Below are 15,300 nucleotides of genomic sequence, written 5' to 3' on the forward strand. Positions count from 1 at the left end.
TTGAAACAGTCTCCTTCAGTTGGCAAAGCTTTAACGAACTGCTTCATCAGACCCAGTTTCATGTGCACAGGCGGGAATATAATATTCTTTTTATAAACAAGTGGCTCATGTAGAATGTTTGGATCACCTGGCTTTAGGGCAGATCTTGGAGGCCAATTCCTTTCCACCCAATGCCTCTCACGAGCTCTGCTGTCCCATATGCACAGATAACAGGAATACTTAGTGTATCCACATTGCTGACCAGGAAGGAAGCATACCATTTTAAGGTCAACACAGATGACCCAATTGTGTTGGTGATATTGCAACAACTCACTTACTCTCTTTATGTCTGCATATTCTTCACAAAGAGAAACTGAATGCCCAGTTGGGACTGACCCAAATATATTGCCACTGTGAAGGAAGACACACTTTAAGCTCCGCTTTGAGCTATCGATGAACAGTCGCCAAGAAAGTAAATTGGGGTTTTATTCAACCATGCTCCTTCACTTTTTCAGGAGGCCCAAGGGTGTCCCAAGTCTTTCTTATTTCTGACAACAACCCTGAGAATCGGCAGCTTATATGGTGTCATCTATAAATAGCAGCAAGAAAGGTAAAATGTGGACAATACCCAAATAAATAAGTTAACAAATGAAAAGTAGTGCTAAATATTTTCATTACTACTAAGGAAAATCAAAAGAAGGTTTGTTTTCACAGGGGCCCTTATATACAGTTTGTCTGCTAAGATACTTGGGTCATGCCTAGCATCCCAATTGTTGCCATCTGTTCTCTGCCCACTATACAATAAATTGTATGTCGTTCACACAGTGTTTCCTGGCTGTATGAGATGTCTGGACAGCTGCAGCAGCCACAACATGAGGCCCCTAGTGTAACTTTCAGCTGTTCCTTGTGTGCCTGAATGACAGAAGGTGTAGCCCCTTTTACGCAGCTGCTTCCTACTGACAAACCTTTCCCTTTGCTCCTTTGCTAGATACTTTCCCCTCTCTCTGACTACAGACTGGGACAGACCATATCTGGCCTCAGCCAGAGCCGTCTGCGGACCAGCGCTGAGTGTTTGCACAAAGACACCTGAAAGGGATTAGAGCCTTTTGCGGGCTATAGACAGTTTCTGCATTGCTAACATGTGATGCTGTCCTGCTAATATACACTCTTACAGACATGTTATGTAGGGATAAAGACATCGACTGAGTCCGCCAAACCCCGGTCCAAAATTCCCAGCTACGGGCAAACAAAATGAGACATGGCTGGGCTCCATCTTCATGTGCTGTGTCTGGCTGGAGAGATAGAAGGCAGGAGATAGCCAGGATTTAAAGCAGATCTCCAGAAGAAAATCAGCAGTCCAACTAAATTAAATCTAACAAAAGATCACCTTCAATCTAGATGCCGCCAGTATTCTGGGCTTAATGACAGCAGGGTCATTTACTCATTTCCTCTGAGCCCAGGCAGTAATGGGCACACCACCTCGAGGAACTTCATTATGCTTGCCTGGATTTTTACTACTACACAAAATAGACGACATTACATAGGCCCTATTCAGTGTAATATATAGGAAAGACCCAAAGGGCACTGGACCAACCTAAGGACCCTTAGGAAAGTAGGGGGAGTATTTGGGATGATGTTTTACACAAACTAAGAATTTTGCCTTAAAGACTTCTCTGCTACTTTTCAGATCTCTAAATGTAACCTAGTAACAACTTATCTACATTTTTGTAGATGGGAGGGACTGTCCATAGACAACTAGCTTATACTTTCAATAAACTGTCTGTACTGCTCATTTTTTTACAGGTTTCAATTACCTAAAACTAATAGTTGTATTGCTAAACTAGCTGATTCTGTTTTTTTCTCTTTTTCTCTCTTGATTTTTCTGCTGTTTAGCAGAAGCCTTCCTTAATAAATGCAATAAATAAATGAGCCTCTAAGCTTCCATGCAAACGCCACTGTGCTTTTCTTACTCCCTCCCCTGGGGACTTCTGGCTCAGTTTCTCATATCTTCTGCTCGGCCAGTTGCCCAATCTGTTTTATGGCGTCTGCAGACACTGCTCAGGGAATGGTTATGTGTTCTGTTCTTCAGGAAAGTGTGCGGAATAAAACTGATATGATAGTCTTTGCTTCTAAGGAGGACTGATAGACATTTGTGCAACACATAGGAATCATCTGAGTGTTGAACATCTAACTAAAGTAGTTCTGAACTCATAAAGTGGGGATTTGATATGGTATAGAAAACATTTAGTGATTTGAAATATATCCCAGCAGTACCCTCAAAATGTACCTTTTGTTTGGAAAGTACTAGGGCTTAGAGCTCCATAAATCTATGGGTACTGGTGTAGCTAACTTCTAATGTCAGGAGATTTAAAGTGAGATTTGTAATTATTGTGCTGCTCAATTCCCCGTTTCTGATTAATGTTTTCTGTGTATTCGGGCTTTCCTTGTGTTTCCTTCTTGAATATTTCCCCAAGTCATTAAGGGGGCAGCTCTGACATTCAAGAGGACCCAAGGTCAACTTTACCAATGTATGTCCAAGCTGGGCTTTATGGCAGAAAGGGACAGGTGATGCCTGTTTTGCAATAAAACATTTATTTACCTTCCTGTTCTCTTTCTCTTCAACTTGTTGAGCTGCCCGTGTCCAGTGCATCCTACGGTAGCTTCCTTTGCAGCTGCTGGGACAAAATGAACATCCATGCCTGGCTAAGCCAATCAAGATGGCCAAAGATGGAAACTTGGAAGATGAAGAAGGAAAAAAGATGGTGTTGCCCCAATCAGAACGAGGAGAGTGTAAAAAGGGTTTAGTTTTGATATAAAAGCAAAGCTATGCCTCTACACCAAGACACAATGCAGTAGAAAGCATGGTTCATCAGTAATGTGGAAAATATTGGCTGTAGGGAGCTTACAGAGAGGTGAGTCATTTGTCATCTGCTTGCCTTCTTGGACATAGCTTCAAGAGTTCAGGTCCTCTTTAAATGAAACTATGTCTGCTCTTTAGATTAGGACTGGGCAGGAGGTAGATAGGAGCAAATGTTAACTGCTTCCATCAGTTAACTGCTACAGTTATCAACAAATGATAAATAATCTCAACAATGTAAAAACCAAGGGTTTTGTTGTATTCATTTGCAATTATTTAAGTGGAAGTCACATTGATTGGTTTTGGTACCAATATGAACCGTGCTCCATCCCTTTAGTCTAACAGAGCTACAATCTGTATATAGCAATGCATGTACCTAAACACATCCCACTGCCTGAAACATGTCACAATAATGAAATAATGTAATATAACATAGACTGTAAGCTCTTTTGGGCAGGGTCCTCTCCTCCTCCTGTGTCGCTGATTGTATCTGTCTGTCATTTGCAACCCCTATTTAATGTACAGCAATGCATAATAAGTTGGAGCTATATAAATCCCGTTTATTATTACTACTACTACTAATAATAATAATAATAATAAAAAACATAATTGGCCTAAAGTACAGACACTTTCAATGCCAGGTTTAGATCTGGTAATCTGAGAAGTTAATATGTGTTCAGGGTAACACACTTGCAGGCATATGTTGAATGATTTTAATGGCTTTGTATCCGACTGATGGGTGGGTCACATATCTGCCTGCAGTTCTACTTTAAACATCCTCAAGGGATTGTAAACCACATATCTCAGCAGCAATGCAGAACATGTGAGTACCAATGAGTTTCCTGGATAAAACAGGGATGACTAGCAATGCTCCACCTATGCCAGGATTGTAGGTGAAGAGGATTGTGGGAAAGCAGCTGTAATAATTTAAGGATGAAGATGAATCTCATGCATGTCATGCTCAAGTCCCTGTCATCATCACTTTATTACAGATTCCTGATAGGCTGGAAGAGCCAGATAATTTTTATATAGTTCTCTTGTTGGCACCACAAATCAGCTTGTGGCTTGACCTAATAAGTTTAAAGTGCACCTGTCTACAAAATATGCAGTGGAGATGGATATCTTTCAGATTAACATACTACCCATTCACTGAGATAGAAGTGTCACATTCTGCTTCTGTGGTCTCTAAGCATGTGTATTCCCAATTAAAAAGGCTGCCATTAATGGTCCTTCTGAAATACTACTTCCCTAGCATTGCCTTATGTGTTGCAGCTCCTAACCCTGCTTGTTCCTGGTCAGTGATTTACAGTGCAAAAGCCAAAATGTTTCTTTAATAGCCAGGCAGATGATATTTGTAAGGGAAGAGCAGCAGAAACAGCCTACATATAAGCAAAACATACAGAAAGCTGGCAATTTCAGATCATAGTTTCCAGGTTTGGGGGGGGGGGGGGGGGTAAAATACCTAGTGAATCAAAAATGAATTAAAAAAGTAGTTTTTTTGTTAGGTTTGCAAAGAAAGCTCAAATGATTTTCTCTAAAGGTTCCCTTAAAAACAGTGGCAAAAGATAGCTTGCATTAATTTATTCCTCAGCCACTAGCAGTGGAGAGACAGGTAGAGCAAGACTCCACATATAATAGTTTACCTATGCTTTAAATATTAAACATGATGATATTTTAATGTTTACAGAATATAACTATGTGGGATATGAATCCTGAATTCTGTGCTAGCCTTTTAACTGCCAGTTGGGAAGGAAGCCTGCCATCAGCTGTCACAGACCCCCTCCCCTCTTGTAAAGCACCTGTTGGTCCCTTTAAATTTTAAATCCCCCCAACAGTCCATTCAGTCAGTGCCCATATCATACTGCTCTGCTAAAGGCAGTTCCCTCTGATTATACCATAGGAGTTCATCACTATGGGGTCTATATTGGCAAAGATTCTTCTACCAACCATCAGCAGTTTGGCACTGGTGCCTACCATCAGCATAGCAGCCAAAAGGAAGTTCCACATGGAGGCAATGGTATATTTTTTCACCATGTTTTTCATTGCGGTAAGTCATTTTGTCTTCTGCTTGTTACTGTGAATTGACTGTAAATAAAGTATACATATTTAGTCTGTTCGGTGATCTCTTTTTTTCTAATTACTTAACTTATCATTTTACAACTTTCTTTACAAAGACAAGTTATCAGGCAGGACACAATGCTGGATAATTTTACCAGAATATTACTATGTACATATTCTTTTGACAGAAAATAGAATTGCATCAATTATATTAATCACATAGGAGTTAAAGCAGATATACTCACATACTCATACTCAACGTGACCTACGTCTACTAATACCTCACATGAGTATATTGCAGTTGCAGGCCAGGATGTAAGTGAAAGGAACTGATTTACTGTACCCATTACATGTATCAAATTCTATCTTGCTGATTGTTTTCACTGGAATTTTTTACTTGGTCATTTGTACACAAGATACAGCTTTTTTTGTCTAGATTTTTGCCTAGATTTACCAACACATGTAATTCATCCCCAACTGATCAGAACCCCCAAAAAATGGTCCTTATCATTGTTTGGCAACTGTATTCTCTTTTTATCTGATTGGAAATTGGTTTAAAAGTGATAATTAAGTGTGTGATACTCATGTGTACTAGCCCTTGGTCCCAGCGTTATAAGGAAACAGACGCTTCAAATCACCTTAAAATCCAGACTGGTCGCAGCCCTTACATACACAGCTGCACATATTTTGAAGGAGAGTTCTAATATGTTAATATGTAAAAAATACAGTTAATTCTTTTTTTCTTTCTCCAGATCAGCAAATGTGCTCAAATTGCATTTGACATTGTGTTTTATTGGATTTTTTTTAATATGGCTTAAAAATACACAAGTTTATAATGTATGTTCTAAAATGTTATGGGGAATTAATAAACATTTCTAGAGGAAAACAAATTGTCTATAGTTATATTTAGGATGTGTATATTTCTCTGGAGATGTCGATAGTTCTTCCCCCAGTTATACATTTGGTACCCCTTGTGTTTAAAATGAGACCCACCCAAAGTCATCTTTATTTCCTCAGACCATGAGAAGCCTTATACTGGCTAAACTAAAGATGACAGGTTCTCTTTAACTGATTCACTGGTTAATACTCTTGCTATTTTTGGGCAGTTCAGGCCACAGAGACTGAAGATACAATGACCCTTTTATTGTGAACCATGACACACCATCATTGCAGCTCAGATACTTTGCATGCACAGCTGGCACTTTTCATGTGGCTTTTGTATCACCCCAGCTGAGCTTCAGCAGATGACAATGAATAGTGGCATTCCTGAGTATTTTGTGACCCTGTGGAGAGCTGACAGTTGATGGTGAAGATCTTTTGTTTAGGCCTTTTAACCATTTGTTCCTCAGCTGTGCCTTCTTTTAGATCAACAACAACTGTCCACCCTTTCCCTCCCCAGCATTTTAGGCTCTACGGCCCCCTGTAATCAACTTTCTCTCTTCCCCCGTCTCTGTAGATGTACCATGCCTGTGAAGGCCCTGGCCTTTCCATGATTTGTTTCATGAGATATGATCTGCTGGAATACTTCAGTATCTATGGCACAGCCTTGTCCATGTGGGTGTCGCTGATAGGTAAGTTTGACAGTCCCAGCGACAATTTTATCTTCTAAGAAACAGAAGAACGATATCTAAAGAAGTCTTGGCTTCATTTTTAGAAGGCTTATTGAGACCTACCAACTTATAAAAATGGATTGCAGGCAGGGATAAAAAAAAAAAAATTTTTCTTAGTAATCAGAATATGTTTCATGTTAAAGAGGCCCTACTAGGTCGCTAAACAAATCAGTTTCTTCCAAAAACAGAGGTAGTGCACTGTCCTCCCGCTGGGCTCAGAAATTCCAAGAAGACTGATGTAGGCTTTTGTGTTACCAAATGCCTGACACAGAGTGGTCCCTGCTGCAACCTTGTAAATTATAATACAGTCTAAACAATGGAGGAGAGGATACTTTAGTAGTACCTAAATCTGTCCCAGTATCATCCTCCAGAAATCATGTTCACGGCAGCACTCTGCCTAAAAGGCTCTTCTGAATAGCATGGATTTCAGCGCCTTTATAATTTATCTTTTTCACACAAAGATGTTTCAAATGTACTGTGTGTGTGTAGTTATTTATATGTAAATTATTAAATAAATAAATTAGTAAATTTAAGTTGTACATGGGGTAATCAGCCTTGTTATGTATACTGAACTTTCTGTTTACAAGTAGGTTGACATCACATTAAAAATGACCTTCAAGCAAACAAGCACCCAGGAGGGGAAACAGGTTGTCACTGCTAGGTTTTTTAAGGCATTTAGAAATGCTTAAAATGCTGGCGGCCTGGCAACCCTGCTGATTTTATGGCCTTAATTTTTAAATGAATAAACTACACAGGTTCATAAAGATGAATGCCCACATCTCGAGACAGTATATACTTTTCTCCAGCTCACAAACACCACAAAGAGAAAATGTATTCTATACACTTACTGAATTTTTTTTTTAATAAAAAACACCTTTAAAAAACAAGTACAGTATTGGGGATCTCATTCTATTCTATTCATTCAGCTGTGTAGTAAAGAGGAGGGGGTCAAATGACATAAGTCTATTCACGACCTAACAGTGAAATATGAAAAACTGATGTACAGTATTTTTTAACCTGACTAGACAGTAAAGTATATAGGGATAAAAATCAGTTTGCACTTGCAGCAGTTAATGAGTATTGATAAATCCACACCATGTACACCCCTAATATCACCTGCAGGCTTAAATGTATTTCTGCACATGTAAAAGCATTTAGGTGTGTATAAACTCATTGTAACACTGTTGGTTGCTTGTTTAGCTTTGGCAGAGTTTGATGAGCCCAAGAGGTCCACACTGGTCATGTTTGGTGTCCTCACCATCGCAGTAACAATATATCAAGATCGCTTTGGATATGGTGTCTACTCTGGACCTATCGGCACTGCAGTTCTGGTTATTACTGTGAAATGGGTAAGTAACACAGTCAGGCAATCCATTACTAACATTTACCTTCTAGATAAAGCTCATCTGCTCAAATATATTTCTCCATTATGCTGGATTAGGGACCATGTTCCGCATTTTCCAAATATCTCCAGCAAGGAGAATGGGAGCCTCTTTAATGCACATAGCTGATTTGTGACTTGTCAATTCACAAATCAAGATTCCAAGTGACAGAATCAACTGTCAATGGTTTTAAAAAGACATGAAATGAGGAAGCTATGCCCCCCAAAAAGAGAAAGTAAAAGGACAAAGGGATAGTAACTATTTAACTGGTCTTTTCCCGTCATTACCTTTCCATATCTTGTTCTGAACTGTGTCTACTATCTTTGTAGAGGCAAGGCTTTGTGTCAGAGCTATCTCTCTGATAACTGGTGATCTGATAACTGGTGGGGGGATATTTGGGAAGCCGCAACAGAGGTGCAGAAAGATTCCCTAAATGAAATAAGAAGAAGCAAGGGAATACTTGCAACACAGGTCCTCCTGTACTTCATCTCCCCCAGCAATGGAAATAGTAATCAGTGTATTTTCTATTTTTCTGCATAAACTCAAGACAAAAGGTAAATTTTTCAGCTTACTGTACAAATAACATGTCTGGAAGTTTTCATCTAAAATAAAATAGTGTATAGTTTGGAATATATTGGGGTTGGTTTGGGTCCTCTTTGCTTTTATCAAGCACCAAAATATCTGTATTAGGAGGACCGACCCTATACACTATCATTATTTTATAGGTCTACTGCAGCTTGGCACTAACCCTACAAATCATTCCGCCATCTGTCGTACCTCCAGCCCAAGATCACATACCACATTGTATAGCACAGAATGTAAGAAAATTAAAGTGGATTTACAGCCAAAAAGCCTTTATTTAAAAGCAAGCAGAGAAAGTTTTACTGTGTATTCTAGGGGTAATGTAATGAGGGATCTTACGTTAGCTCTTTCTATCAAAAGTGAAGGAGAAAACAGTTTTGGTTGCTACTTTAAAAACATTTTCTCTAGCAAATAAACATGAGTAAACATTTTATTCTTGGAAACAACAGGACAAATAGACGAGTTCTGATATATTTAGATAGTCAGACGTGGTCCCCATACCAGTCGTCTCTGCTACTCTTGTTGCTGGAATTTTGTTTGTAACTTTGAATGTTAAATTTTGTCATAGCTGAACAAAATGAAGGAGACAAAAGGCCTCTACCCGGACAAGAGTGTCTATACCCAGCAAATAGGACCCGGCTTCTGCTTTGGTGCTCTGGCATTAATGCTGCGTTTTTTCTTTGAGGTAACAAAAGTTTTTACTCCTTTTCGATTTTATGTGTTTGCAGGATTTCAATAAAAACAAAATGTACTTCTTTTCCATTAGTTATTTGACTTACAGGCAACCAGGAATGATTAGAGTAATTTTAACAAATGTGTGGCAAAATTAGAGCTTATGCTTTGGCCAAAATATCCTGGAAAATAAGCGCTAATATCAGCAAATGTTCATTTTATGTAACTTTGACGATCAACAAAGCAATGTAAGCATGCACCAAGCATTAAAAACTTCAATGATAAAAAAAGGACCTAAAAAAGTAAGTTTTTTTGTGTTTTATTGTTATTGAAAACATTTTAATCTTTTGACTTTAATTTTTGTATCTTCAGGAATGGGATTACACCTACGTGCACAGTTTCTACCACTGCTCTCTAGCTATGTCCTTTGTACTGCTTCTTCCCAAAATCAACAAGAAAGCGGGAAACGGAGGCACCCCTGCCAAGATGGACTGTTCCACGCTGTGTTGTTGTGTCTGCTAGAACATACAATGCTTTGACCAAATACAAGAATTTTAGCTACTGCGACTCATGGGAAGGCAGAAAGAACTTAGCACACAGCCAGCTAACGGGTTATAATCAGCTGTCTTTTTATTAAGCAAATTTTGGTAGTCAAAAGTTTGATAAATTTAAAAAAGATTTTGCTGCCTTGTTTTTCTGTGTGTTGGAAAGGCTGGAATTGTACTTGCAGGCTGAAAACATATGGATAATGTTTTCTAAAGTTGTTTAGGACTGCCATATTTAGGGGTATTAGTGCTAGTCATATATTTAAAAAAACAGGTGCCTGATTTTAGTGTCTGAGTACCCAACCTTGGAGCTGAAAATTAGCAAAATTTTGAAACATTCTTTCTCAGTGAAGTGATTTTTCTCAATAAGTGGAGCTTCATGGGAAGGTTGTACAACTGTTGTTAAATTTTAATGCTGTAGACTTTATATTATTTCTTTATCTGAATATATTTCCATATTCTTCTGACAATCAAGGTAGTTTCTACCAAACTAAAAAAAGTTGCAATTTCACTTTGATTTTGCTTTAAAATGATTGAATGCAGCCTAGTTTCTGCTTTAAAGATCTAAACTTTGCCTTTAAGACATAGCTTGTAAAGGACAAAAGCAAAGATGTTTAGATGGTAACCCATTTTGTATAGCTATTTATAATATAGATAGTGTTGTATTTATTGATGTCTGTACACTTTAGTTTTTTTTTATATATATATATATATATATATATATATATATATGTATTTGCTGATGTGTTATACTCTTTGCACTATTTAAAAACGTTCTTTTTAGATTTATTAAAAGGCACTCTTTTTATTTCACTGTTTTTTTCTAAAGAATTTAAAAAAAAATTAAGTATGCATATTTACCAACCTAAACTGTGTATTACAAACAATGGAAATATCACTTTCAACAGGTGAAATAAGTCCTACAAAAGGCTGACTACCCAAACAAATTAAATTAAAAAATACAGTGTATTTTTAGCAGCATTACAAATAAAAAACATATTTTTTGCAGCATCTGCAGCAAGTGTTGTGAAGTCTCCTGTAATCTAGACCAGATTTTTTTTTTAAATGTCACCTTATCTATGACAGGACAGCCCTTGAGGGCCCTCTTGAACAACACACTTGCAACATGGCAAAATTATTCCTCTAGGGCAGGGGTGCCCAAAGCGAGTAGATCTCAGAGCCCTGCCTTACCCCTTCTTGCTATTTACCAGCAGCCCTGCTGTACGTCTTTAGGGACGCTGGGGATGTCTTTCAGTGCATGCATGAGAAGGCTGTGTAACATCTGTGTCATACTCGGTGGATATACAAATAAATATATGTTTAGCATTTATATAGTTGGTAGATCATTTTGACTTTGTCATTTTAAAAGTAGCTTGCAAGCCAAAAAAGTGTGGGCACCCCTGCTCTAGGGAATATTAGACAAGCTCTAGCCAGTGGACTGTTCTGGACACCCAGTAGAACACAGAGAACTCCTTGCTTCTTACCAGTTCAGTATCAGCTTTTGAGAAAATTTAGTCAGTGATCATAAGGTTTAGGTGTTGCCTAATAGTGCCAGTAGCCAGGTCACATTGTGGCAGCAGCAGAAGAACAAAGGCCAGCAGAAGTATCCCTGCCCTATTGATAAATGATAGTGTCCCATTTTGTAGTCCTCCTGGGATGATCGTAGGATAGTAGATACTTTAAACTCGTACTGGGGATCCAATAGGCCAGATAACTAATATTGGTTCCTCTCTTTGATTACCCAAATGTCCCTGTGTAGGCATTGGAGCATGAAGGTCCCCATATGCCCAACTTAGTCCTCCAACTGCACAATCCGTGTATAATGCCAAGGGCTTGAGAAGGGTAAAAACCTGTTTACTTTCCTGCTCTTCTTTTTCAACCTTACAAGCCTGCGAAAAACCCTGACAAATCACAAAGGCCTGCAAAGCAGTGTCAAAGTGGCTAGAAAAACTCTTTCTGTTGATAAAAAAAACAAAGAGCCCTAAGAAAGACAGTTAGGACTTTGGAACTGTGAACACAGGGTAAGTGGTCCGTCCACCTGAAATTCTTTGTATAGTAGTTTATAGCAAAATATATCTCCCTATGTGCTTTCTACACAGATTTGTCAGCTATTCCTCCACACTGATAATATGACTGCAAATATCCCACCCTTTATAGTGAATAGGACAGGATTGTCCTGTCCTTAGGATTATTGGTTGTTATGGACCCATCTGACCAAGGACAAGGCTTATGCAGGAACTAGGAACTTAAGTAGGAGTTTGCCAGCCATACCAGTGTGACCAGAGACATTTGGAATTAGGAATATGGTTTGAATCCCTATGGTTTTGAATATCATGGTCCTGACAAATTTATATTTAAATTTTCCTTACTAAATTTTTCAACCAGAATACAGTGTAGGTCTTTAGAATCACTGAGAGAAGGCTTAAACTACATACACAAGTCAGATAGTTGTTGTTTCCAAGAAGTTGTCTTTGTTTTGAAGAATAGTTGTTTTTAACATGTATACTTTGGTCCCCTGACATTGTTCATCATTCACCCTGCCGATTGTGAACAGGATGTAGCTTTCTTGCTTTCCTCTTCGCCTCTCTATAGGTCAATGTTGTGTGTACAGCATTCATTTGTTCTATCACTAGAATCAATAGCAAAATATATCTCACAGTAATCTGATGTCTCTGACAGCTTTAAGTGACTTTAAAAAGACAAAATGGAAGTTTAGGATAAGTTGAACATTGTTGTAAGGTAAGAACAGGGACATATAGCACACTACAAAGTATATGATGGATACTATCACATAGGATCATATTCGCAATTACAAGTCTTGTCTCTATCCTAAAGCGTTTCACTCAAAGGCATCATCAGGAGATTCAGGGCCCAAAGCTGTTTTAACAAAGAATGCATACAAAAAAGTAAATTACATGTAAATCTATATAAACATAATCACAAGACATGTGGGTGATAGAGAGGTAGGGTCCCTGAGCTGTATAGTGAATACAATATAGTAGATGCCATCTAGTTGATACAGTATCATAGTGACTGCATGTTACCTTACTTGATATTGAGGTAATTGCTGATTATATGGGGTACTGTCAGCTGCCCTGACTGAAAAGCAGTGAAAGTGTTACATATTAGTCTCATTGGTGGATAGTGGTAAAGATGGGATGCCAGCAGCCAGCGTTAAAAGGACTGGTCGGCTGGCACTTAATATAATTGATTATAATCATTAGGGATTTTATCATTTATGCTCAATATACTCATTATTCTCTCTAATTTAGGGGCTAAAACATACCCAGCTACCCTATACCTCTACTTAGAAGTAATATGCGTACCAACTCCTTCCTTATACAGTACCCCATTTAATCAGCAATTACCTCAATATCAGGTGAGTTAACATGTAGCCACTATGATACTGTGTCTATTAGATGGCATCTACCATATTGCATTTACTATCCAGCACAGTGACCCTATCTCCATATCACCCACCTCAATTATTCACCTTATATTGCCATTGCTCTCTATGATTTGTTTCTTATGATTTTCTTAAGTCTTGTGATTATGTCTAAATAGATTTACATGTAATATAGTTTTTTGTATGCATTCTTTGTTAAAAAAGGTCTCTGAATATCCTGAAGTAGCCTTTGAGCGAAATGCGTTGGAAATAGAGACAAGACTTGTAATTACAAATATGATGTGATTTGTTAACATAGGTCCCATTAAAAATGACTAAAATAGGAGGACTCTAATATTGCCTAAAAAGCTGTCTTTCGTCTTTCTCTGAACCTATTTACACTTAACTAAATGATTACTAAATTATTAGGGTCTGAACAGCATTCTGTTTTAATTATGATTTGCTCCTTGGTCATTCACCTTCTTTGCAGCTTTTAATACTGTTTTTTTTTATTTGGTCTGTGAATAGGCAGCAGCCCCTTGTGGTAAAAATACCATGCAGGTATGAAGGTGGGTATTCTTTAGGGTTTTCATATCTGTGGAGGTATTTTTATTTTGTTTATTTTTGTCAAAGTGCAGCATTCATTTGCTGCTGACCATTTGCTTTGGGAGCTGGCCTTTGTTTAAGGTTGCTGCATTGTTTACAGAAAAAAAACTAAGGATTGTATTTCAAAAAGCAGTAAATGTGACATTTACCAATCATTTACTTCAGGCAGGTAAATTACTAAAATTTAAAACACATACAAACACATTTACAACAGCAGGACAGTTTTGCATTAGCAGCAACTTTTGTTGTATTTTTGTTGTATTCAAAGAAAACCTATTGCCCTTTGATTACAAATTATGCATTGGTGCTCATAAATATTTTCTAAAAAGCCTTTTTTTTTAGAAAAAAAAAATAGATTTTCTGCTGTTTTATTTACACCAAGCTAATTGTATATTGCAAACATACTTTTACATGCAGGTTACTACAATGCACATTAACACTTTACCTGTGTTGGCACATTCCATAGTTATTTATTTTAAAATGCACTGGAAATGTACTAAAGCAATGCAGCTCTGACAAGCATGCCTTGCAGCACATCCCACAGGTTGGAATAAGTGCCAAAAAATGCAGTAACTGAGTCTGTCTGTGAAATCTTACTGTTCTATAACACATACAGCCTGTAACTTAAAAGGTAGGTGTTTTTTTATGTCTACCAACTAAAGTTCCACTTTGCAAATTTACAATTCAGCCAGGTGGCTATTTCTGTAAAGGACAGGCGATGTCTCCTCTGCAATGACTGTTCTTACCTGCCTGATCACCGCCCAGCTGTCAAATTTTAACTGCACAGCTCAGCATTGGTTGCTAGGGGAACCCAGCAATCCTAGCTTTTCTTGCATATGCCAAGAATGAATGAATTCCCATGTGCCTGTTCCGGAGTTACATCATCCTGGCACCGCCAATCAAAATAGTAGATTATCTTTAGAAAGAAAATAAGAAGGAAGATGTCGGTAACCAGCAAAAGAATGGGATAGATGAGTAGTTGCGGGTTTAGTTTTGCTTTAAAGTCACATTGCAAAGACTCTCTCCCTGCAACCAGCACTTACAAACAAGATCCACCTTCCTCGTAGACTTCACTGAGATTCTCTAAATTTTAAATAGGATTTACTGTACCTACTTATTTCACTAGAATCAGAACTTTTCCAGTGCACACAGGCAAAGAAATACATCAACGTTATGCCAGAGATGTGAGCACATTTTTTTCCAGGATGGATATTTGTGGCGGAAAGCCATGTTGGGAAATATAGGGATGTTGCAGAAAGAAAATGGGATGGAGTTACTGCAAAACAAATAACAGAGACCACATATTTGAACAGTTAGTGTCAGTTATATTGCGCAGGCCATGCCGTATTTCTGTGTTATTTGGTTTGTTCATGGGAGCCATTTATGTCTTCGTTGTTATTGTATAAACATAAACACTGACTCATCCTAACTCTCATCTGTTTTTCCACAAACTGACAGTCTATCACTGTTCTTCTGACCATGTTTGTTTATTTTTGCTCATAACCCCTTGATTCTGTCCAAGGACTCGACCTCCAAGGTTTTACAACCACTGAAAATCCAAAAACACTGCTCACTTTGATCAGACTTTTAAAGGAAACTTGTACTCAGGAAACATGAGGGCTGC

At 38.1% G+C, this 15,300-nt stretch overlaps 1 protein-coding gene across 1 annotated transcript; it reads left to right on the forward strand.

The window, feature by feature from the left end:
- The first annotated feature begins 4,697 nt into the window (after positions 1-4,697).
- On the forward strand, positions 4,698-10,406 carry MYMK (myomaker, myoblast fusion factor). Its single transcript, XM_072430630.1, has 5 exons — positions 4,698-4,883; positions 6,351-6,465; positions 7,705-7,853; positions 9,037-9,153; positions 9,513-10,406. Exons 1-5 carry the CDS (start codon positions 4,749-4,751, stop codon positions 9,660-9,662), a joined length of 666 nt encoding a protein of 221 aa, XP_072286731.1. The 5' UTR covers positions 4,698-4,748; the 3' UTR covers positions 9,663-10,406.
- The last annotated feature ends 4,894 nt before the right edge of the window (positions 10,407-15,300 follow it).

Source organism: Pyxicephalus adspersus, chromosome Z (assembly GCF_032062135.1).
Source record: "Pyxicephalus adspersus chromosome Z, UCB_Pads_2.0, whole genome shotgun sequence".
Classification (NCBI taxonomy): Eukaryota; Metazoa; Chordata; class Amphibia; order Anura; family Pyxicephalidae; genus Pyxicephalus; species Pyxicephalus adspersus.

Bases quoted from the DNA above. Each gene is read 5' to 3' on its own strand.
- MYMK (XM_072430630.1), top strand. From the start codon at position 4,749: ATGGGGTCTATATTGGCAAAGATTCTTCTACCAACCATCAGCAGTTTG. The intron at 7,854-9,036 runs GTAAGTAACACA...ATTTTGTCATAG, and splicing joins TGGTTATTACTGTGAAATGG to CTGAACAAAATGAAGGAGAC. The intron at 9,154-9,512 runs GTAACAAAAGTT...TTGTATCTTCAG, and splicing joins TGCTGCGTTTTTTCTTTGAG to GAATGGGATTACACCTACGT.